We start from the raw sequence: 24,366 nt of genomic DNA, 5'->3' as shown, positions 1-24,366 counted from the left end.
TAGTTTTAATTAAAAAAAAATAATGCCTAATGTTCATCTTAAATCAGTAACATAATTTGATAAGCTGCTGCTAGACTGTTAACATTTTTTTTTCTACAACATAGCTGTTCATTCATTTTAGCCCTGGTCAGTCCAAACAGCTTCCAAAAAGGTGGCAAGGGACACAGTGTGTTTGGTTTACACTTATACAGGCTTGACATGCATGCAGCGCACTCAAATATATACACATATAATGCCTAAAGAAATACACATTTCAAAGTAATGATGACTGACTATGCAATGAAGCGGTGGAGTATGATTTGTCTTGAAAATAAACCGCATAAAGGAAACGTTTGGTTTGATTCATGCATAATTCTAAGTGCCGAAGGAGCTCCAAAAATGTGTTCCAAGCAGACCCATGGTTTCATGTATATAGCCCAGTTCGAGAACAGCTACTGGGAAGCGTCATTGTAACTTGAGACACATAAAAGGGAAGGCACTGTTTACAAATATCAGTTCCTGTGTGGTGTCAAAAATGAGTTCAGTTGAAAGTAATATACTCTACTATGAGCAGCTGTATACTACTATGAGCAGCTGTATACATAGCAGTGAGATTTTACTGAATGCAGCTGATTCTTGATGCAAATTTCACCAGGCCTCTAGACATCAAAAAATTTGTATCTTGAAAAACAAAGGGAACTGGTATACATTCTAATCATTCGTAATAGCGTGGGACAGTGTTTGGAACAACCTAATTCAGCATACTGCACGTAATGCACTCAAGCTAGGAATTGTTATGAATTCATATCTGTCACATTCGTGTCTTTGAGATCCTATTGTGCTCCCCCAGAGTAGTATTGAAACAAAGCTACTGCTGCAGGTGAGGCACCAATACTTTGTTCCTGTGTGCTGCTCAAGTGTGATAGTGCATATATAGTACTCTTTAATAATAGACTGCATATTGTGTAATTTCTGTTGACAAGATGTCCTTAATATTTTCTGCAGAAGCTTCACCACAGCATCATACAAGTGGCACACTCACTGCAGGTGAAGTGCATTCCTGCATGCTACATAAATGCTATAGTGAATAGTATTCTTTGATCAGCTACATACTTGAAGGATGTTTGGGAGTAAGAACATCCTTAATTTTCTTTTTTTTTGTAGCCCCAGGTTCAATTCCAGCCACCAAACCAATCTTTCCTGAAGAACCGTCATCAGAGCAGCACACAACTGAGGCAACCACTGCAGGTAAAGTGGATTCCTGTAAGCTACATACTTGAAGGATGTTTGGGAGTAAGAACATCCTTAATTTTCTTTTTTTTTTTGTAGCCCCAGGTTCAATTCCAGCCACCAAACCAATCTTTCCTGAAGAACCTTCATCAGAGCAGCACACAACTGAGGCAACCACTGCAGGTAAAGTGGATTCCTGTAAGCTACATACTTGAAGGATGTTTGGGAGTAAGAACATCCTTAATTTTCTTTTTTTTTTGTAGCCCCAGGTTCAATTCCAGCCACCAAACCAATCTTTCCTGAAGAACCTTCATCAGAGCAGCACACAACTGAGGCAACCACTGCAGGTAAAGTGGATTCCTGTAGGCTGCCTAATTTGTCAATGCACAGTACCCACTAATTGACTACAAATCGGAAAAAGAAAAAGAACTAGTGGCAAGGTTTTCTTGATTTTTTTCAGGGGGGGGGGGGGGGGGGAGGGGGGGCCAGGAATTTGACCAGAGCATCTACAACTGAGGCAGCCATTGCATGTAACTGCATTAGCTTCATCCTTTTATACTGTCTAAAACCTGTCCATTGCTGGGTAATATATTTATTACCTTGTTTTCAATAATAATAATCGGTTCACATGAAAGGAAAGGTGCAGTATCTGTCACACTTGTTTCTGTGTACACCTGAACCGCACCATAAGGGAAGGGAGGAAGGTGGGAGTTAAAGTGGAAAGAGAGAAAGAAGAGCAGTAGTGGAAAGCCTGCAGAGTAATTTAGACCACCTGGGGATGTTTAACATGCACTGACATCACACAGCACACGAATGCCTCTCCGTTTTTCCTCCACCAAAACGCAGCTGCCGGTGATCGGAATTGAACCCGGGAACTCTGGCACAGTGGTAGGACGTCTTACCACTGTACCACCATGGCCGGGTACCTTACTTTAAGCAGATATTATGTAATTTCAGATGTTTGGTGTACATTAGCTGGCTTGTCTGCTTGTCTGCAACTGTAGCTCGAAACAGCCACTGAGTGGAATCTATTAGACAGGTCGATGGAAATGGTAGCTTTTATTCTGCTTTTATTTGTTCTCACAGACATTCTTGTATTTTCGTGCGCGTGATGAACGTAAGATTGCGCACTGGACAGGCGCCTAGTATGATCCTGTGGAGCCCTGAAACAACTCTCACCATAGTGTGACATTGTGCACCACGTAATAGGCACGTAATGAATAAAACAAAACAGCAAAATAGCATAAAGCCCCGAACAAGATTCGAATTCACGAGGAACAGGTTAGCTTCTCTGGCTACTGCGTTAGGCAACTAAGTCATCACTGCAGCCTTGCATCAGCCTGTGTATCGCTGTCTTCATCAACTTTTGTTGATGCATAAGCCCATGTGGGAGCGAGACTACACAGATAGTTTCAAGCAAGACAAAATTTGAATGCGTGACTGTATCCGCTTCGGCAACCATACTGCCCCACGAGGGCTAAAACTTTTTGATGGCTCTACGTTGTTGCTGTGCAAGACAGAAAGGATAGGAAACAAACTTGCCAAGTGTACTTTTAGCCTTGATCCAAAACCTTCTACCACTTCACAGATGCCTTTTGCATTTCGCCTCCATTGAAACTCTGCCATCTGTCCCCAGTGCCCGTTTATATGGCTCAGTAGCTAAGCTAAAAAGAAAGATCCATCAGAACAAGCATTTCCTTACATCTTGGCATTTATACATAATGTGAGTCATATAGGTTGGCTACATACTTTGATATTAGGCTAACATTTATCGCCAGATAAATAAATTTTAATCTACTGGTCTGATTTGAATGAAATTCTCAGAGTTATGTGTTAGTGGCACATGCTCTAATAAAACTGTCAATGACACACGCTAAATATGCTTGCATAATGACCCAACTTTTTTTTTCAAGAAAAATTGACATCAGTTTGGACAGAGGACATAGGAGAAGTTGAGAGCTTTTTTTTTTTTTTTTTCTTTTGAGAAAGTTGAAATTTTATTTACCCCTGTTTTTCATCTATTAACGAAAGCGTGACGTCAGCTATGATCATAGTGCCACTGCTCAATCTCATTCGCTTCAGAAGGCTTTGCTGTTATCACGTGTTCTGACAGCTTTGTGGCAGTGGACGGCATCCACCCTTCGCAGAGCAACAAAAGCGAACATGCTGGTTCAACACCAGGCTTGCACAACCGGGTGTGCCAAGCAAGAAACACCGCCAGTGCTCCTGTAAAGGGCGGGCAGTGTTTTGGCACTCTGCCCCCATTGTTCTGCCCCCTACTCCCTAAAGCTACTGAAGTTACTTAGCACCAAGAATGCATATAAAAAAAAAAGTCTTGTACTAATCTCAATCTTTTCTCAGAACATATTCATAGTACTTATTTCTTGCATTGTCACTCTCCTCACAAACCATGGTTGTTATGATCAGTTTACTTGCAATGCATGCTAGCCTCATTCTTTTTTTTTTTTTTTGCGCCCCGCCGGGGTGGCACAGTGGTTACGGTGCTCGACTACTGTTTCCTAAGATATGGGACTTTTACTGGCCTTGGTACCTGCTTTTCGATGGCGGCGAAAAGCAAGGCGCCCGTGTGCTGTGCGATGCCAGTGCACGTTAAAGAACCCCAGGTGATCGAAATTTCTGGAGCCCTCCAATATGGCGTCTCTCATAGCCCGAGTTGCTTTGGGACGTTAAACCCCACAAACCACAAACCACAAACCATACCAGACGAACAGTCTTGAACCGGACTGTTTGAGTGAGTGAATGGACGAAAGAACGAACGAATGAAATAGTCAAACAACCAAGACGGAGTCGTTGCTTACCCTCTGGTGCAAATAATAGCCACATTAAATGTCGCGCGATGTACGCATTGAACCTTATGTCAACAATGGAAATGGGTCCTTGATCATTTATTTCTTAGCGAAGCTTATGACACCCGTGCGCGGGCTTTTCAAAACACAGAAATACAACACTTCATTACTAGAAACGAAAAGGTCCTCCACTACGGGTAGGTGGGGGGGGTGACTGCCCAAGCATTTTTCATGCATTCTTTCTTCTTCCCTTTGATGCCTTTTTGTTGACTATTTTCAGCAGCAGCAATGTCAACGCCAAAGGATGGGCTGGTTCGTGACGCTCTCCGTAAGTTGTATTTGGGCTAATCCATGCAGCTGTTCACTTTACAAGTTGAAACAAAGGAGGCTTACTGTGAGCCCATCTTTGGCTTTCCTTTTCATGTGCACGGTGAATGTAGTTTATTTGGTAGGCTTTTCTTTGACAGCACGGAACCCGAAGCCTACCTTATGCAACCGGTCTTGGGTTTTCTCTCCCGGCTCTTGTCACAGCTTTCTAAACAGCGATTTTTGGTCAAAAACATGTCAGCATCGGATTTAGAACGCACCTAGCAGAGGTCATAAGTAGTGCAATTTGCGCTATCTTGTGCTTCAAGAAATGCAACATAGTTTGATTCTGGCACAGAATTGATGGGAACAAATGCTCTTGATTGTGCTCTTATTCATTCCTACTGGATTTCTCCTGGTTTCTACTAGCTAGCACTGTTTAGCCTAAAATCCTTATGGTTCCCCGATACGCTACAGTCCATGTATAGAATTCTGCATACTTGGTACTTTTACGATTTATTGGAATAAGAGATTTTTGAAGCTGCTAATAAAGTTAGTTACATTAAGGAAGGTGATACCTATCATCTCGTTTTCCTACAGACTTGGTGCCTTTTGAACGTTGAATTCTTTGGGCAATGAATCCTATACTCCTTCGTGATTCCTGACATGACTATTCGAAATTGCAAGTACCTTTTCAACAATCTGGCTAGCTTACATCCACCTGCAACTGAGATTCACCCCTCTCATCAGCCCTGGTGTAAAAGAAATAAACAGCGGGAGGGAAAAGGGCTCCAGGCATTGATGCCACAGCATCAGTTACATTCATAGAGCTTGTTTTTGGGCCGGCAAGCCCTAGACTAATTTATTTTTCCTCTTTTGCTGATGGAAGCAGGGATAAGTAGATGAAGGTTCAGCAGAAACTAGGAATCTGGCCTTTGTTCTCCACATTCTCCTTTGATAATTTGGCATAGCATGTTTACATGCCCTGCATTGGTGAAATTCTGAGCCTCCTGGGTCGGATTATGCTTCTTAAAAGATGAGATCCCACGTAACATGTCTTTCACAGTGTGTACAAGCTTTGCATTCCTGCATTTTGAAAAAATGGCTGTTTATCAGAATATGCATCAGCTATGGTATGGTGGTCTTAATTATTCACGCTCGGGATATTGCTTGTGTAGCAGGATTAATGTGAATACATCAACAAATACTGCATAATGCTGCTGTGTGAAAATTTATTGGTGGTGACAGTACATACATGTCATATTGGTAACCACACCTATTTTAATGTTTTTAAAATATTTTTGCCTATGGAAAAGCAGTCAATTTTGTGAATGCTGACAGGGCACCAATTGGTGTAGTTCTATAACGCATGAGGAAACCTAGAGCTAAGGATGCTGGTCATGCTGAAGGCAGGGACATTTCAGTTGAAAAAAGCTGGTTATGATCCAATTTTGTCAAGTTTTATTGGGAATCAAGCACTTATATTAGTTTTCTCCTTTCTTGGTTCTTAGTTGGAGATGCCTGCTCCTGGGAAAGAGAGCCATGGCTAGCCTTGACTGCCTAGTAAAGAGCAGAGACATTATAATGCCAACCAAGATCCGTATAACTCATGCTATGGTCTTTCCAGTTGTGATATATAGATGCGAGAGTTGGACTGTGAAGAAGGCTGACCGCCGAAGAATTGACGTGTTTAAATTGGGGTGCTGGCGGAAACTTGTTCCTAGGACTGCCAGAAGATCAAATCAGTCGATATTGTCGACCATAAACCCTGACTGCTCATTGGAGGGTCAAATTCTAAAGTTAAAGCTCAGCTGCTTTGGTCATCTGATGAGAAGAGAGGAGTTGCTGGAGAAAGATTTGATGTTGGGAAAGGTTGAGGGTCACCGGAGAAGGGGTAGGCAGCGAACGCGATGGTTAAATGGCATCCTTGAGGTGCTGCAGATGAAGTTATGTGATGTTAGGAAGATGGTGAGAGACCAGAAAGCGTGGCGTGATATGGTCCATAGGGTCACGAAGAGTCGGACACGACTCAACGACTGAACTGAACTGATGAATCAGCAAGATGCCATCTCATCCTATAACCAAATTCTAGTTCACCCGTCAGAGGGAAACCCACCTACACACATGATTTGGCCGTTACACTGGCCACTAAGAAAGAAATTAATAAACAGCAGAAAAATTTACCGTGCCTAAATAGTTCGTATTTCACAGCTGATTCTTCGTGCTAATCCTTCGTACAAACTCTGGGAGGGCAAATGTGCAAGTGACGAGCAGTGGGTATATCACCTAAACCTATTCGAGGGAATTTTTATTCTTTCTTCATGTGTTTTATCAATAGACGTATGTTCTCAGCTAATTTAGGTTTGATTTCTTCTTCAGGCAATTTGATCTGTCAGACCGAGAAGACAGCTGGGATTGTGAAGTATCTGACACGAAAACTGTGCGACTATGTCATCTACAGCCTTGTTACTTATGATGGAGATGCCGAAGAGGAATTTGTGCCCAGAGATGGTTAGTATTAGGTATTGCTATGCTGATGGATTTGTAAATCTATATGGCTTTTTGTTTATGAGCTGAAGCTTACTTTACAAATTGCCATGCATATGACTTTTTTTGTCCCATGTATAACTTGTACGTTTGTCAAAAATTAAATTAGCTTTTTGAGGAAATTTGGTGTGTAAATACTTCCAGTACCGTGCTTACACTGACAATGGTTCTCAGGTGTGCTCACTGAATTTCCCTATATGTAGCACATTACCTAAGTGTAGTTTATTAAGCAGCTTGACTGCAAGCCATGAAAACATTTCGGGTTTAAACATTCTGGCTTAGACTGTAGGTTGTTTTTCACGTGAAATATATTGGATTTTGTCAAGTACAAAATCTATTTCATTTACAAAGGGAACACACACAAATGTTTGTATGAGCTAACCTGGCTTACAACAAATTCATTTTTGAATAGGGGACAATTAACCTAATTATAAATCCTTTGTTCTGTTCTCTTATGTTCTTTTCAGCCCACGACTTCCAAAGCTTCATCTCTTTTAATACTAATCGGGCCCCTCACTTCGTCGTTGAAGTGGACTCACTCAGCGTTGATAAACTCCATGGTACGAGCTTGGAAAAGTTTCTGAAAAACATGGACGAGTGGATCAATGCAAACAGACTGATGGGAATCGCTTTGTTTACAAAAGACCGGCAGGGTGGCTCAAACGACCTAGTCAGCATAGCTCAGGTAAGAGCCTGCCACTGTGCTGTTTTGAAGGGATAGCATTAAAGGCCCCACTCCCCAGAAAAATCAGCATCGATGTTGTGGGTAAAAAATCACAGGCATACACCGCCAACGCGGGTTTCGCCTTTGACATGTGAGGATGAGATCAGGATCTGGCCTTCCAGAAAACCTGAACCCTGAGTTAGACAGGCTGTCCCTAGGCCATGCAGGCACGTCCATATGGCTTGGGTAAAGCGTGCTTCATATCTGGGCTGGGTGGCATTTCTTACAATGTGATTTCTTATGACTCTATGCTAATTAATATGTGTGAGGTAATCGGGACAGAAATAAAGGAATTAGGGGTCAAGTCAGTAGTAGAGGGCATGGATGTGAATGAAGGCATGCAAGGCGAGTCAGGAAAAAGCTGTTAATTCTGTCACGTCATACCCTTAAACGCAGAGGTTAAGTGTGCTCCTCCACAATTTCTAAGTTATTTCTACATTTATTGTTTTTTTTATATATGTTTTGTCACAGGATATTTTTACTTGAAATGTCTATTGTTGTGGCAAACTGTGTGCATAAGGAAGGACTGAACACTTTTTTTCGACTTTCTTCTCTGTACATGGTCTTTCTACTTGTAGCTTGTAACCTAAAGATTTATTTTTGCTAATAACTTTCGGCTGCAGTAACCATTCAATAAATCAGCATACTAGAACTCTTAAAATGTTCTGAAAAGCAGAGCCGATGTGCCGACAAGGGGAGTTACCTATGGTTGGGGGGGTGGGGAGTCCCCTTGTCAAAACTTTAGCTTATCTTGCGAACTGAGGCTCCCTTTCAACCTTTGTTCAGTTATCTTTCATACTGTGTAGCCATCTTTTTTCTCTTGCTTTACCCTGGTAAGCTCAGTGCATATAGTTTTAGCATGACTAGTAGTGATCGTGATTTGCGCACTTGATCCTTCTGCAGCTAACTGGCATACACTTGATACCATGTGTCTGACCTTCATTATCTCCCGACTTTTGCAGGGGGTGTATACTCACTTTCAGGACAGTGATAAGAACCTCAAGCTCGTAGTTGGCGTCAAGCACATCAACCCGCTCGAGACGCGCGTCCCACAAGATTATAGTGGGTGAGTGGGAAGCGCGCAGTCAGAAGAAGAAGCATGCTGCAGTAACTTATAATGTGCGTGTTATGCAGGTACTGCGACTTCTTGATTTTGGTGGCCCATCCACTAGAGCCACTAGATGCGTGTGCCATTGACTTCCCTTCCCGTCCCTACGAGAAAGCAGACTACCAACTTGCTGTAAGTGGCTATCACTCATTCCTGATGTGGCTTGCTATGGGCTTTTGCAGGGTTTAGGGCTATTCACTGCTCATAGTGCATCATCGGCACTTGTCAGCTTTGGCTGCAACAGTCACATTTCAATCCAAGCATAATTTGTAATAATAATAATAATTAGTTCACAGGAAGGGAAAGGTACAGTATCTGCCACACTTTTTTCTGTGGACACCTGAACCACAGGCAAGGAAAGGGAGGAAGGTGGGAGTGAAAGCAGAAAGAGTGGAAAGGGTGGGATAGTGGAAGGCTCCAGAGTAATTTGCACCACCTGGGGATTTTTAACATACCCTGACACAGCACAGCAGAGGACACCCGGCGGTCTGGATCGAACCTAGGTACTCTGGCACAGTAATCAGGCATCTTAGCACTGCACCACCCTGGCAGAGCGCATAATCTCTAAATGCTTGTTTTTCAAAATTTCAGCATGTTTTAATTAAACCTTGGATTCCTGAATTGATTTGGAGCCTGCATTGTTTCTTTGCGGTTGTTTTTGTCGGGATGCCAGGTGTTCTTTATTTTAAAGCATGCGGGACCACACATAAATGCACATACCATGTGCAGGAAAAACTAAGCAGACTTCTTTAGTGCCTTAGTTATTACTTTGTTACGTTTACTATTGCTTTATTTTCTCCCGTATATGCATCATATCATCATATATAATTTGATCTGAAAGTGTGTGGATGATGCTTCAATGCCTTCATTTCGTGCATCACCTGAAAACGCCAGCTGGCACACAGAAATGCATGCATGCAGCTTGTAGACCTGCTCATACTATATATATGGCACGGATCCATAATGACGTTTTAATTTCTCATCCTCAACACTGTCCAGTACCTCTTCAGAAATAGCATAATTTTGACACTGTATAGCCCCTATGTATAACTCACAACTAGGGGCGTGCAGATATTGATACCTTCTAATATGTATCGAGTACAAATATGAGGAAAAAAAAAAGCCTTCGGATATCGAATCGAATATCTGATCTGTGACCATCTTTATTTCAGAGTGCATATTGTTATTTGCAAACAAGATCACCCAGTATACATTATATACAGCATTTCACATACCAGTTTATTTTATAGGAAGGGCTTGCATGAAGCTGAGTGGAGCAGTCATGTCGCTGCTAATGCAGTAAACTCCCATTAATTTGGCCTTCAAGGGATGAACAGATGAATGGAATATAGGAGCGTCCCCTTTGAAATGGGGTGGTAGCAGTTGCTATCATGCTTATTGTTTTTCCCCCTGAAGGGACCAGAAAAATGTTCAAACTAACATAAAGCTCGAATTATTGAACAGGCCTAAAAACAACTGCTGAAACCACGAGGCATTTTGGGGATGCCTCACCGCACAGTCCACGAGATCGAGCATTGTTGAAACTATAGTGAATTCAAGAATTTTCGCAGTAGTATTTGACAATTTTTTATTGTTCGGAAAATTCCGAATATTATTTTTTTTTAATCGAATACAAATTGAATATGAATCGAGTAACAAAGTTGTTTAATTCATAACAAACATACAAGCAAATAACAAGCACAAAAACATTACAAACATATAACAAACATATTTGATTCATATTCATATAATAATTGGTTCACAGAAAAGGAAAGGCACTGTATAGTATGTCTCACTTGTGTGGACACCTGAATTGTGCTGTAAGGGAAGTGGGGAAGGGATGCCCTAGTTAGGTCTTCAGAGTATTTTCGACCACCTCGGGGATCTGTAACGTTCACTGACATCGCACAGCACATGGGCGCCACTTCATTTCGCCTCCATCGAAACGCAGCCGGCGGCGGTCGGGATCGAACCAGGGAACTCCGGCACAATTCACTCATACTGTATTCGAAAAATCGAAATATTCGCACACCCCTATTGACAACTATAAATGGTCTCATTATTTTCTACTGGCGATTTTCATAACCTAGAGAGAGTGCCTATTGACATTCCAGTGCTACGGAAGAGCACTTCTGATTATGTCAACGAAACAGTCTTGTTTCTTGGCTGTGTAATGAATGAATGAGAGATAAGGAAGATACCACTGTCTGGTGTTTGGGACCATCCAGTGTGTGAAAGCTGAGTGCTAAACAGATGGCATGCTTTGGATAGAATTTTAAAGCTATGACATGTGCGATAAAGCCACTTGTACAACAGGCAAATGAAAAAGCTGGAAACTTATTTTTCTGCTTATGATGAATGGGTGGATACGAATGAATACGGAGGCACAGAGAAGAAAAAAAACATGGCACTAGTGTCTTTTTCACAACTGGTTTATTGGATGGAAAATGAAGCTTCTTAAGTACGAAAAAACCTGGGGTAGCAAGAAACGAAAATTAGATTCTGCAAAGATAGCCAATTTCCCTCTTCGATAGGGAAAGCGAAGACTTGCTTGCACAATTTTCGCACATGAACAGCCTGTGGCTCTCGCAACTTTACCTTCTGCTGAACATTTTTTGTTGAACAGAAAAATTTGCCAGTCACTGTAGCTTGAGTTCTGATAAAGTTGTGCTGTATTGTGCTTCATTCTTCTCATCAATTTTATTAACCACAAGAAACTGTAAATGTGTGAAAAAATTTGTAATGGTGTGTGTGAGTGGAGGGCGAGACCAGCAAAGTCTACAATTGATCTGACTCTATTTTATTTTTATTATTCCCTTTGTGACTGTTTAATTCTAGTAACAATAAACTCATAGTAAAAATCTGTAAAACCTTTTATCCTTGACCTTTTTTGAATGGGGACTTCAGTATGTATTACTTTCATCATCTTTATGTAATATATACTTACTTTCAGGACAAACTATTTGCAGTATCCAAAGGCCAGACAACTGCTTGCTTCGCTATAAACCTGGCTGTGAGAACATTCGTCACGAGTAACATAAGAAAACGAGAGCTGTGCACAAAAGAAAAACTACAAAGCTATGCTGTGGTAAGGCTGCGCATCAACATCCTTGTTTTTTCTATCAGTTTCGTGCCACGTATTACTGCAGTTGCTTGTAAAGAAACATAGCATTCAGGCAGCAGCTTTCAACTTTTTAATGTATACATTCCTACTAACAACTTACTGATACTTTAGCTTTTCAATGAAGTGAAATTTAATCATCTAACTCTCATGGCAGACAAGAACTTGTAGGATACTTGTTAGGTCATTTAACTTGCCTCTGAAATGTGTTAAAAGTAATTCTCTTTTTCAAAGTTTAATTTTTCTCCTTTGCCAAGGCTTGCAATGCAACACTTGATCATCCACTGAAGAATAAAACCCTCACAGAGGTCAGATACATGCCTGGAAAGCGTGAGGTTGTGTCTTATGAAGGAACAGTATCAATTGAGCACACGGTGAGTTTTTTTTTTTCCCTCTGAAGCGGGATGCAACAAGTGTGCTATGGCTTCTTTTTGTTTCAGTGCAAATCGTTTTCCACTCTAAGAATTTAAGTTTATTGGTATTTATTAGGTAATTCTTGCCTGCTCTGATTTAAGACCATGGTATTAGAATACCCATTATTGCAAAAACTGTCGGGCATCAGCACTGTCGTTGACATTGTTGTGTATGAAGCCTGCACCATCAGAGAACCTCCACTCTACAGAGGCCTTCAACCACCGCCATCTAACCTCCAGGCCATGGTGAAGGCAAATTCAAAGATATGTATGGGTCTTCTAGCAGTTGAAGCTTTCCATGGAGATGCAAATGGCTCACATATGAACACGTCCCTGCATAAATTGCATTCACTGTCTGTAGCCCCCCCTCCCCCCTCCTTTTTCTTTTTTTGCTGCTAGAGAAAATTAAATTTTACTTGTTGTTGAGCGTTATTTAAGCCTGTAGTGCCTGTTGTACCAGTTGTGATAGAGGGTGTAAATACGAGAATTTTTATTTCTGTTCACAGAACTGTATGAGTTTCTAACAAATTTGAGGAAATAGTCTCTTCTAAATATTTATCAGTGCACTGCATGCTGAAAAAAGCTCATGAAAAAAAGCTACTACAACGTAATGGCAGGACAGCCTAACATTTCCTCATGGCAAGGTTGTATTAGTAGGTGGAGTACCTATTGGTAAATTTTGCTTTTGATTTACTGCACGCATGTGCATATTCATAATGTGCATTAGTATTGACCACAGACGTTGACAAGTGGGGTTTAGGTTAATTTTATTGGGGCTGTAATTATGTTTTTTGTCAACAAATCACCAATTTCCAGAGTGCAGGGAACCGTTAGTGATGAAATTGTGGAAGTCTGTAACTCTTGTGTTACATTTATTGCCTAGATAAAGCTGGGACTAAACTGCTGGCATCATAAACACAATACGGCGCATATACTAACACTATAGTCAACCTAGTCTTTTAACCTACTTTCCTTGCATGGCTGATCGCTAGCACAGGGCAAAAGATTGCTTGCAGTAGTGCTAGGCCTTGCATGAAATATGTTGGCGGCCTTTTCGATAGCTGCAGCGGCTACAGGTGCTCATGGTTTACGAAAGGAACGTGCTACACAGCGTGGCGCGTCATTGCATCGGGTCAATGTTGCCAACAGTTGGCTGCGAATATATAGTGAGAAAGCTGATGAAATGGTGTGCACATGAATTACTTGTTGCTCAGAGGGCTTTAGCTGCTGCTTGCAAGTGCTTCGTGGTGACCACTTTCACCCTGCGCAACTTCTGTTTATTAGAATAGCTCTTTAGGCCATACGGGATGAGAAACAGAGGTTTGGAAGAAAAATGTCGGAGCGAGACCCAAGCGCTCTCTCTCACATGGTATAGTTTTTTTTTTCGTGTGCTCAGTTGTGAGCCCTCTCATCACTGCAGTGACTGAACTGTATCAGCATGAGCAAGGAAATTCATGTTAAATGTAAGCAGGCAGATCATTTGAGAAGTTTTCTTAAGGTTTCTTAAACTGAAGCTTATGCAGCATTTCGTGAAAGCATCTTTGTATATGACTGCTATTCTGGTCAATGTGATAAAGGATCATGTAAATTTTTATATGACACACCCCAAAGCAGCTCAGACTATGAAGAACATTGTAGTGGAGTGCTCCAGAAATTTCGACTACCTAGGATTTAAAATCACAACACTACGCGGGCGCTGTGATTTCTGCCTCTGTCAAAAAGGGGCTGCCACGGCCAAGGTCTGACCTCGTGTCCTTGGGTTCAACAGCTGAGCATCCTTACCCTGTAAGCATGCTACATCTCAGCGAGAAAGCAGCATTGGGGTGGAATTCCTTTGCCAACACCACTCTCTAGGTGCTGAAAGGGTATATACGAGAGACTGTGCTGCTCACATTGTAGGCGGAGCCTCCAGTTCTCATTATATTTCTTGAGCCATCTCATTGCATTTTTCCACTAGTAACCATCATGTCCCTTCAGAATAATTAAAAATAAAAATACAGTTAAGAACTACCGCCTTGAAACTTTAGTTTTAAAAACATCGTTCTTTCATTCTCTGCAGATGTAATTTTCTGTAGTTATTTCCCTTCATTACTCAAAGTTACTGTTTCCAACGAATCTTTTTTTTTTTTCGATTTGTTTGTTGTCGGTTTTTAAAATCATTGCAGTAGGTATTTAGATGTCTGGTTTATGATTCTTGTTTTACCGTGATCTTTGTTTTGCTCAGAGACTCCAATAGCCGAAATTCTGCTAATAACACTCTCCCACCCCCACCACTTTTTTATGGGGGAGAGAAAATCTTTCGAGATCATTTGAGAAGTTTTCTTAAGGTTTTATATTACGTTGTACAGATTCTTATTTTGTGTTTTAAGAAATGTGGCACAGGCCTTCAAGGTGTTCGACAAAGGTTTCAGAGAATGTGACGTCATTGAGATAAACTAAACAAATTTGCTATTTGAGGCCAGTGAGAAGTTTCCATCATGCTCTCAAAAGTAGCCGGTGCTGAATATAGGCCAAAAGGCAGCATTTTAAATTTTTTTACTATTGCAGACTTGAAATATCTATCTGCTACAAAATGCTATTTTTCCTGCTATAGAGCCAAAAAATTCTGGAGCAAATTGTAATTTCTTTTACTGAAAAATTACTACAAAAGCTATATGTTGTCAATTCCACCACTGAATGACCTCAGTTGAAGATTTATGCCAATGCAGACCCATGATAAAGGATGTTTTCTTGCTGAACCAAGACTGTATTTATTTATTTGTTTGTTTTCCATATCCTCAATTGCCAGAGCAATATAGAGGGGACTGGGGTTACGTAAATCATAAGAAGCAAAAAGTGGCAATTTTAGCAAACAAATGCAGTTCAATATAATGTTTTTGAGCATAGATCTGAAAGACAATACATATATTAGCAAAATTCTTTATAGCTATTTATATTACGTTGTACAGATTCTTATTTTGTGTTTTAAGAAATGTGGCAGAGCTAATAATAGCCCACACAACCGCAAAGCATTCCTTGTCCGTAGGGGAATAGCTCGTTTCAGCGAGGGAGAGCGTGCAGCTGACATACGCTATGACCCTTTCCACGCCTGCTTGGTGTTGAACGAGTACAGTGCCGAGGTTGATGTTGCTGATGTTGGTGTAGACTTAGGTCTCAGCGTCTTCATCAAAGTGCGCAAGAACAGGGGTTGTTCGCAGTAATTTTCACAGCTCCGCGAAAGCTTCTTGTTGCTTGTTGGCGGGTCAGGGGTGCGGCAACATTGGAAAAGTCGGCGATAAAATGGTGATAGTATAAGCAGAGACACAGGAAGTGTTTCATACTTCTCTTGGTGGCAGGAACGAGAAAATTGGCGACAGCAGCAGTTTTTTCGGGGTCTGGCCTAATGCCAGTGGCGCTCGCAAGATGACCGAGAAAACTAACTCTTTGCAGCCAAAGTGGCACTTCTCAGGCTTGAGCAATAAGTCAGCTGACCGGAGGGCATCTAATGGTGTGCACAGGCCTTCAAGGTGTTCGACAAAGGTTTCAGAGAATGTGACGTCATTGAGATAAACTAAACAAATTTGCCATTTGAGGCCAGTGAGAAGTTTCCATCATGCTCTCAAAAGTAGCCGGTGCTGAATATAGGCCAAAAGGCAGCATTTTAAACTCGTACAGTCCGTGTGGGGTGACAAACGCGGTTTTTAATGGTCCCGCTCATCAACCTCAATCTTGCCAGTACCCACTCCTCAAGTCAGTTGAAGAGAAGTACTGGGCGCGACGAAGTCTGTCAAGCGAGTCATCAAAACGGTGCAGCTGGTAGAAATCTTTTTTAGTGATGTCATTCAGCTTTTTATAATCAACACAGAAGCGAAGGGTCTCATCCTTTTTTTTAACCAGCACGACAGAGGATGACCATGGGCTGTTGGAAGGTTGAATGATGTCCTCACAAAGCATCTCCTGAACCTTGTTTGGATCGCTTCACGTTTAATCGTTAATATGGTACGGCTGCTGGCATATAGGGTGGGCATTGTTGGTCGTAATGATGTGGTGCATCATAGGAGGCATTTGTCGTATTTTCGATGAGAACGGAGAACAAGTGCTGTATTCTAGTAGGAGGGCACATTGTTTGTGCTTATGGCCAAGAGAGCCGTGCCAATATCAAGACGGGCAAGGGACGGGCGTACAGCGCCAACAGCTCCGAACATCAAACATTTAGGAACATCTGCCAAGGAATCGGCGAATGCAATGGCAGTAGCACGAAAAAGATGCCGGGGTTCGTTGGTGAAGTTAATCGCCAGGAGTTCAGACTGGCCGTCACGAAGGTGGATGAAGCTTCGCACAGAGCAGATGCCGTGGATGAGGTTGCCTTCAGTGACTGCTGTTAAGTCACACAGTCAAGTCACAAAAACACTGGCATATGACAGAATTTAAATGCTCTCGGTGGAAATTCGAAGGACGACGTGACGTTGGCGGCCCTCGGTGTGAAGATCATCAGCTTTCTCAGTTGAAAATGTCACAGTGCACTTCCAGAGGTCGATAATAGCTCCATACTCCCGGAGAGAATCAACACCAAGGATACAGTCATGGGAGAAGTCTGGTAAAAAGAGGCAGCTGACAACGTGGAGTTGTGAATTTGGACTCTTGCCATGGACTGGCCACTCGGAGTTACATCATGTCCACCAGCGATGTGAATCTGCGCACCATACCATGACGTCATTACTTCTTTTTAAAGAACTGCCACTAGCTTTCCGCTTAATATCGAAAAATCAGCGCCAGTGTATACCAATGCGGTAACCATATAGCCATCGAGAACCACGGGTATTATCCAGCAAGAATCAATCTCCAAGTGTAGGAACTGTCGGTGCCGTCAAGGCTCGGTCGCTCACAAGTCGCTTTGTCGGGGGTCTTCGTCACTTCGATTGCAAGCAGCCTCGATTCCGGAGGTTGCTGTCTTTAGTTTTCCCGATGGGAACTTGGCGATTGTTGCTACACCATCCAGGAGGAGCTGGGCGCGACGACAGTCAGCGTGGAGGTGGAGAGTGTGATTGCTGCGGGAAGTTGGTGCCATGCACTGCGGGGCTATGTAGTCGTCAATCTCCCAGGGTCGTTAGCCTAATGGAGAGCAAGGCATGTCGACGGGAAATTCCTGCAGTCGCAAGCTTCGATATGAGTGCTGTTCCCCATATTGGAAGCACAGGCACCACCGATTTGGGGCATGGTGGTGGTGGTGGTGGAAAGCATTTATTACAGAAGGAGAGTTTGCTTGGAGAGCCACTCTTAGTGGGCCACTCCCCTTACAATACTAGGTGGAGACCCTTACTCCGGGACTCCATTGGTCTGGGCCGCCAAACGAGCTCGCTGGACCAGTGCTTGTTGTGCCGCTAGATCCAGGCAGCCGAGCAGGGCCGCCTCTCAGTCCTCTCGGGTAGGGGAAGGGGTTATGGGTAAAAGAGAAGTATTTAGCTGGCATGCCCAGACCATGTGAAAGGTGTCAGCCACCTCTCCACAGAAAGGGCAGAGGCCAGAAAAGGAAGGTTCGAAATGTTTGAGTACTGCCGGGCACAGTAGAGTGTTAGTAAAAAGTCTAAGAAGTATTCTTTCGCCCGCTTTCCCTATCCCCTTGAGAGGAGCTGGGTACTGACGGTGCAAGTCCCAGTAATAGGCACAGATTTCTTGAAAAGTTAAGAGAGGATAAGTGTCCTGGTCCAGATCGGTAGGGTCTACGCCGGAGGCCTGGTTAGTGAGTGCGCGGGCGGCCAAGTTGGCGGCCTCATTCCCTGGTAAACCCTAGTGGCCTGGAGTCCAAATGAGAAATCGGGTCTGGGGATCCTGATCCCAAGCTGTGGTAGTGAACTGCAATGTCCTGTGCTTAGGAGGCAGGCCTTGGTTCTTCCAACTAGTATGGTGCACAGAGGTGCCGAGTGGCACAGGACTTGGGTCCTTGGCATGCGGAGGAGTGCAGGATATATACTAGGATTGATACCCAGCGCCGACACCAAAATATGCCATGGAAAGCAGGATGACTTCACGAAAAGACAGGGCGAGGCTTTAGGAGTAGAGCAGCGTTCTATGCAAGCCTACTTTCTCCTTTTCTTTCAGGCACCACCTGAGAACACCAGGTGGCAATATTATATTGTACAGCTAGTTATTCTGTGTTTAAAGAAATATATAGCAGAGCTAATAACAGGCTTTTAAAAATTCTCAGAAATGTAGCTGCTATGCTAATGAAATCCAATAGTTATGAGACACATAGACAATTAGACAAACATATGTTGAATTCCAGTGGCAGATAGCGAGCGCTTGGTTGGATCACAAATGGAGCGCATTGCTCCGACATAGATCTCTTCCTCCATATTTGCCATTGGAATACGTTCACTCCCGCGGGAGCATGCTCCTTGGTGAACGTAAGCCAATCGGCACCCAGAACTGGTTCTCGTGGCTTCACCTTTTGAAATGGCCGCCGTCGCTTTCGGCCAAATCTCCTGATTTCAGCACAGCAAATATGGCTGATCCACAGAGCGATCCGGGATCCACACCTGATCCCAATCTGCCATTGGAATATGACTGCCCCAAACGAAGCAGAAAAATTTGATCCAGGTCTGCCATTGGAATTCAACAATACTTTTATCCTTACTGTATGGAAAACTTCCACTTGTATTTTTTTGTTGGTCGATAGGGTTTGTGATCTAAAGGAATCGCAAAACCTCGCTCAACCAATCAAGAACTTTGATGAAAACTGTGGCTTTCTGTCAGTCTGTGGACAAAAATGCCATCATATTAAAAAACATCTACTTTTTGCCCTGGACCAGGACAAATTTTTCTTAATTTTTCTTAATTAGCTACAAAGCTTCTGAGTAAGCTGTATAGCTTTCCTTTGTAGCCATATGACTGTTCTTAGGTGGATACCAATGAGTAATTACTCTCTTATTACAAATATACTCCACCTTGGGGGATTCCCTTAAATATTCGACCAACACCATACCCACTTCCGAGTTATTGATCAATTTGCTCTTGCCCTACCATCTGATCTGCTGATCGTCCTGGTTAGCTCAGTTGGTAGAGAAACTGCCCGGAAAGACGGTGGTACTGTGTTCAATTCCCGGACCAGGACGGATTTTACTTTAACTCTGAAATTTCATAGAAAGCTGTATAGCTTTCGTTCGTAGCCGTATGACTGTGCTTGGGTGGATGTTAATGAGTAACTACCCCCTTATTACATGTCTACTTTTTACCTGAGTGTTGTAGAGCATCTGTCCAACTGTGGGGAACTGGCATGAACTTCAAGCAAGAACAAACACGTGCAGTGAATTCTAAAGCATCACCTACTTTATATTCAAAATGTGCATATCTTTTATACATTTGTCCTGTCCTGTTCAAGAGCATCCATTGGACGTCCTGTTTGTAACTCTTGCATCCTTCTTATGAGATGGATTTTTCGCACCTTGGAGTTGCGACTGTATGAAATAGACCAGCATTTGGCTGGCTTTGCTTGTATGCAAAATCATATTTAATAATGAAGAATTAACTCCAGAGTAGGTGTTCTGTATTCTTCCATACACCTCCTTCTATCCACAGATGTCAATGTTGGACAAGGAAATGAATGATTTATGTGTTGCTGCCTTTCGTGTGGACCTGGAAGACATAAAAAAGGAGTGTGAATCAACAAAAGAGATTTTGCCCCGGCTCTCTCTCATCAGAGAGCTACTTCCCCCAAAGAAGGTTGTGAATGGTATGCACTGTGCTTTCAGAACTATTTGCTTGTGAAAAGTAGCAAAATGAACTCGCGATATGGATGTAAAAAAATGCAGGAATAGCATGTTTCAGTGTACATTAGGCATGGAAAGGAGTCAAATTACTAGTAGGATGTATTAAACATATGACCTTTATGGGGTCACTCTTGTGATAACGCTACAAAGGGGTAGACGCGGTAGTCTCATTCTAGCACCAGTGTGCCAGCTCTAACAGAGCTGTGACCCCCAGCCTACGGCGCGATCAGTTTGAGCCAGAGGGAACAAACACTAGTTGCGTACCTGAAGCAGGGTTTACTCCTCCCAGGTAATTACACAGAAAAGACAGCACTCAAAACAACTGCTGTAACAAGCGAACATCCCACTCACATACGGGGGTGATTGCCAAAAGGGGCAAGTATATGCGAAAAGAGGAGTTAATACTCAGCTCGCATGGCCTCGCGCTCATGGCCCGCAGTGATCAGTGCGTACTATGGCCAGGAGACTCAGGCCATGGCAGCGGCCTCTTCGGCAGAGAGCGAACTGCACACGTGTATCAACCAGCCAAAAGACAAGACATACCCCGGACAAAGAAGCTCGTCACGTGCAGTGGAGAGACCTTTCCGAGCTACGTCAGGTGGGAAGAGGGAGGGTCACTGCAGGGGAGTGGGAGGTGAGTGGGGATGGCCGACGTGCCCTCCTCTAACCATCCTCACTAACAGCGCCCATGTAACCTTGCGTGGCAGTTATGCGCGGCTGTTTTAATGCGATAGGAGACTCATCTATCCCGACAACATTAACCAGCTGGCTGGCATTGTTGGGCACAAGTAGCCAGTTTTTATGAGTGCTTTATGCACAGCTTTACGTAGCAATGTCAACTCCGTCTAAGATACAGCATTTATATAAGTATGATATTTTTTTGCAGTACATTATTACAAGTTGTAAAATGTCTTTTTTTCATGTGCATTTAAAAACTGAAAAAAAAATAAATAAATAAATAAATGACACGTTATTTGGCTGACTTCAAGTTTCACGATATGAACTACTTTCCAGTTCCTCGAGGGTAAGACCCAGTTTTCTTGCCATACAGGTTCTTCTGTGAAAAGTACACCTAATGCTTCAGAGAGCTCAGCAAGCACTGTCACCTTGAGCCAGAAACCTCGCGATATGCAACGGCGTAAGTGCCATTGGCATCACTGCTCTGTAACAAGTAGCAATGCGCACATTTCTCCACTAGGCTTTAATTAAGAACATTCCACTTGGAAGATGAAACTGATGAATCTTGTTTGCTTGCCTTTTTTTTTCTCAGATGCTATGATCTGTGTAACGTCATCAGTGGATGTCCTGCTGCACGTTGTCGAGCCTCTCTGCACCTATGCAGTCTACACGTCTGTGTCATACGTCCGAAAGAACCAGTCATTCATTCCTATATATGGTAAGCTCGCATACAAACACTAACACGCTGAACCTTCTTGAATTGATACCTATAAAAGACCTTCTTCGAAGTAGCTTCTAAATCTGTGCTGATAAATCATCACATTGTCATAGCTGAAAATTCTTGTGCTCACCTGTGGCTTTCATCCACTGAGCAGATGTGAGCCAACATTTTCTTTCCACCTTGCAGAAAATGGTTTTCGGAAATTTTTGGCTCTGAAGAAGAACGGCACTCCTCGGCTCTTGGCTGAAGTCGATGCGTGCAGCGTGGCACCTGCAAACGATAGCACCCTTCATGAGAACCTACCTCAGGAGTTGGTTAAGTGGATCAGTGGCAATGACCTTGATGGCATTGCAATCTTCATGAAGCCTCATGTCAATGATAGTGAAGAATGGGCTGGTGCAGTAGATGTAAGCAGATGTATCATTTTTTTTCTGAATTATTGAAACTGTTGAAGCTGGTAAGTGGCTGTATTACAGCTAGTTGTGACAGTGGTACCTATTAGCAGCTGTGACAGGCCAGAATAGGCAATCTAGTGTGCGCATTTGACATACAGGGGATAACTATAGAAGAAAACCTTATCTTCAAGATGTAGCACTAGCGCTTCTAGAGATGCAACTTTATTTTTGAAAAGTTCATTCTTATCATGTCCTTCGGTGTTGTGTTAGGTGCCAATATTTTTTAATTAGCTTAGGAGCTGCTTTTTCTTACAAATATCTACCATAGGACAAGAACTTGAACAGGTTAGTTGCTGATATTTGCGAAACAAGGTTAGAAAAGAGTTACGAGAAAAAAAATATAATACGGAGACAACTAGACAGTCAAAGTGCATGCTTCCAATATTTACTAGCTGAACAATGTTTCTTTGGATTAGCAGCCAAAAAGCTGCCTTCAACTCTCTAACTCACACTTCGTTCCCATCTCACTCACACCAAGAGACATCTTTCCCATTGGAATAAGGCATTCCGTAGATTAAAAACCATTTTATAATTTTTTTTTATTGTTAGTGAAGATATGAGATTTCAACAATATCAGTAAAAATTCAGACCGAAAAACCTTGTCCCTTTAATCATCACATGACTCTAAACGTTTGAAATTCTGTTCCCATTAGCTCAATGGATACAGTGTTGACATATATTTTTCAACTGTCTAACTGTGTCTGTTCCTTTGTGCATTTATTTTGTAACCATTCTGGCTCTTCTTTCAGTAAAAGTGTGGGTTGTACATCTTTTACATTTTATTCTGCAGGAATAGGGGCATTAAATTTGTGCTTTAAAGATCTGCGGCTGTTAAAATATTTGAGATCGGGGGTCAGATATTGCTTGTTAAACCCTACATTACTTCTAGTTTTTTTTTTCTTTTTTTTTTTTATTGTGGCAGCAAAGCTTTTGTATTAGGGTCCAAGCCTTTAGTTTACTTTAGCATTTTTGGCCATGCAGTGTACAGAAAACTTATCATGTAATCCTTTATAAGTGGTAGATATTACTTATGTCGCCTTAAATTGTGTATAAAAGGCAAATTTTTTCTTGCTTGTTTTCTTTTCTTTTCCCAGAAAATTTCACAGGAGTTGCATGCTCATCACGCAAAACCTTTGCTTGTGGTTGGCGTGGATTTTTTTAACCCAAGCAGTACCGCCTTGAGTGAAAGGTTTAGTGGGTGAGTGCATCTGGGTTTCATGCAAGTATGAAGAAAATTTAGCAAGCTAAAGTTTTCAGCGCCCCATGAAACTCCATTAATAAAAGCTAGGGTGTATTCATTTTGTTGTTTTTTCTTTGTTACCTTGCAGCAAGGTAGATTACTTGATCCTGATGACTCATATCAGAGAGCCTTCAATGCCCTGCAAGGTTGGCTTTCCTTCAAGGCCTCACACACAAAGCGACAATGCACAAATGGTAAGTACCAATAATTTGAACTGACTGTGTTAGTTTTGCTGCTTTCTGTATCATTCTTGCAGGCATACATCATATTGGTGTGGTATGGTGGGAAGGTTAGGGATATGCTTGATGCTTGTGTGGGGCACCTATGATGCAACATGTTTCTTTTTCTTTTTTTCAGAAACGACTTGTAGAGCTGTCCAAAGAGCTGACCGTCCCCTGTGTTACATTTAACCTTGCAGTCCGGGCCTTTCACATTGTGCATCGAGGCCTCAATCCCGAGCAATCATGCGATGAGGAACGATGGACGGATTTCTCCGAGGTAAAGTTCATTGCACTCATTTGCTCCTCTGTGAACCATAAAATTAATTCCGAGTCAATTGTGCATGTGTTTCAAAATGCATCGTTTATGCATTAAAATGCATGTATACTCCCTCATGTGCCAAGAACGTAAGTTGCAGTTGCAAAGGTTGGAGGAGGTTTTAATATTTGTTTGTTCACCATGGTTGTTTAGCTGTAAGGGTTTGTGAATACAGTCAAACCCTGATATATGGAACCCGAATATCTCAAATTTTGAAAATATAGAGCTTTGTGAGGTGTTAGGAATTGCAGATAAGGGATTCACGTAGGAGGCGGCGGCACTTGAAAAAAAAAAACCCACTCTGTAGTTCAACAGTGGAAAAAAAAAACCATCAGCGCGCAGAAGCATGAGAAAGAAGAAACAACGAACAAGAAAGATAGCCCACAAAAGAAAGAAAGGTCCACTCAGATTTCAATGTCCTTCTAGATAGTGGTGCATCTGGTAGAGGTGTGGCTGGGCGCTGACGGAGTCTATGGTTCTAGCTGCATCTTGAATCGAGGTGCCGTGTCAACGGCAGCATCTGCAGCTGGCCTCCGCGCTGTAGCCCGGACCCGTCAGTTACACATCTCGTTTGCATACCTCAGATAGCCAGAGCAGTGTCTGATGGAGACACGGGCAGCTTTCTTTTGGTCACTTGGGTGGTGGCATGTCACCATAGCTGCGATCCATGGAAGGTCTGATAACAGCTACATCTGAGTCTGGTAGCTCAGGTTTATGCTTCTGGAGACTTGTATGATGGTCGATCCGGGTCTGGA

General features: G+C 42.5%; 1 protein-coding gene across 1 annotated transcript in view; it reads left to right on the top strand.

Annotated features, from left to right (window-relative positions):
• The window catches only part of LOC146208307 (uncharacterized), a 75,733-nt gene that overhangs the window by 3,241 nt on the left and 48,126 nt on the right, over positions 1–24,366 (top strand). The window contains exons 9-26 of the mRNA XM_084578320.1: positions 985–1,026; positions 1,144–1,227; positions 1,309–1,392; positions 1,473–1,556; positions 4,297–4,344; positions 6,702–6,833; positions 7,337–7,554; positions 8,556–8,659; positions 8,728–8,833; positions 11,655–11,789; positions 12,080–12,196; positions 19,790–19,943; positions 21,032–21,118; positions 21,251–21,376; positions 21,566–21,786; positions 22,929–23,032; positions 23,163–23,268; positions 23,432–23,572. Coding sequence (XP_084434446.1) covers positions 985–1,026; positions 1,144–1,227; positions 1,309–1,392; positions 1,473–1,556; positions 4,297–4,344; positions 6,702–6,833; positions 7,337–7,554; positions 8,556–8,659; positions 8,728–8,833; positions 11,655–11,789; positions 12,080–12,196; positions 19,790–19,943; positions 21,032–21,118; positions 21,251–21,376; positions 21,566–21,786; positions 22,929–23,032; positions 23,163–23,268; positions 23,432–23,572 — 2,093 coding nt within the window. The remainder of the gene's footprint in view (positions 1–984; positions 1,027–1,143; positions 1,228–1,308; positions 1,393–1,472; positions 1,557–4,296; positions 4,345–6,701; positions 6,834–7,336; positions 7,555–8,555; positions 8,660–8,727; positions 8,834–11,654; positions 11,790–12,079; positions 12,197–19,789; positions 19,944–21,031; positions 21,119–21,250; positions 21,377–21,565; positions 21,787–22,928; positions 23,033–23,162; positions 23,269–23,431; positions 23,573–24,366) is intronic.

The sequence above is a fragment of the Amblyomma maculatum genome, chromosome 1, assembly GCF_055883805.1.
Source record: "Amblyomma maculatum isolate TAMU_Amacu chromosome 1, ASM5588380v1, whole genome shotgun sequence".
Lineage (NCBI taxonomy): Eukaryota > Metazoa > Arthropoda > Arachnida > Ixodida > Ixodidae > Amblyomma > Amblyomma maculatum.
The sequence above is the reverse complement of the archived record's forward strand: the minus strand, read 5'-3'. Positions and strand labels throughout refer to the sequence as shown.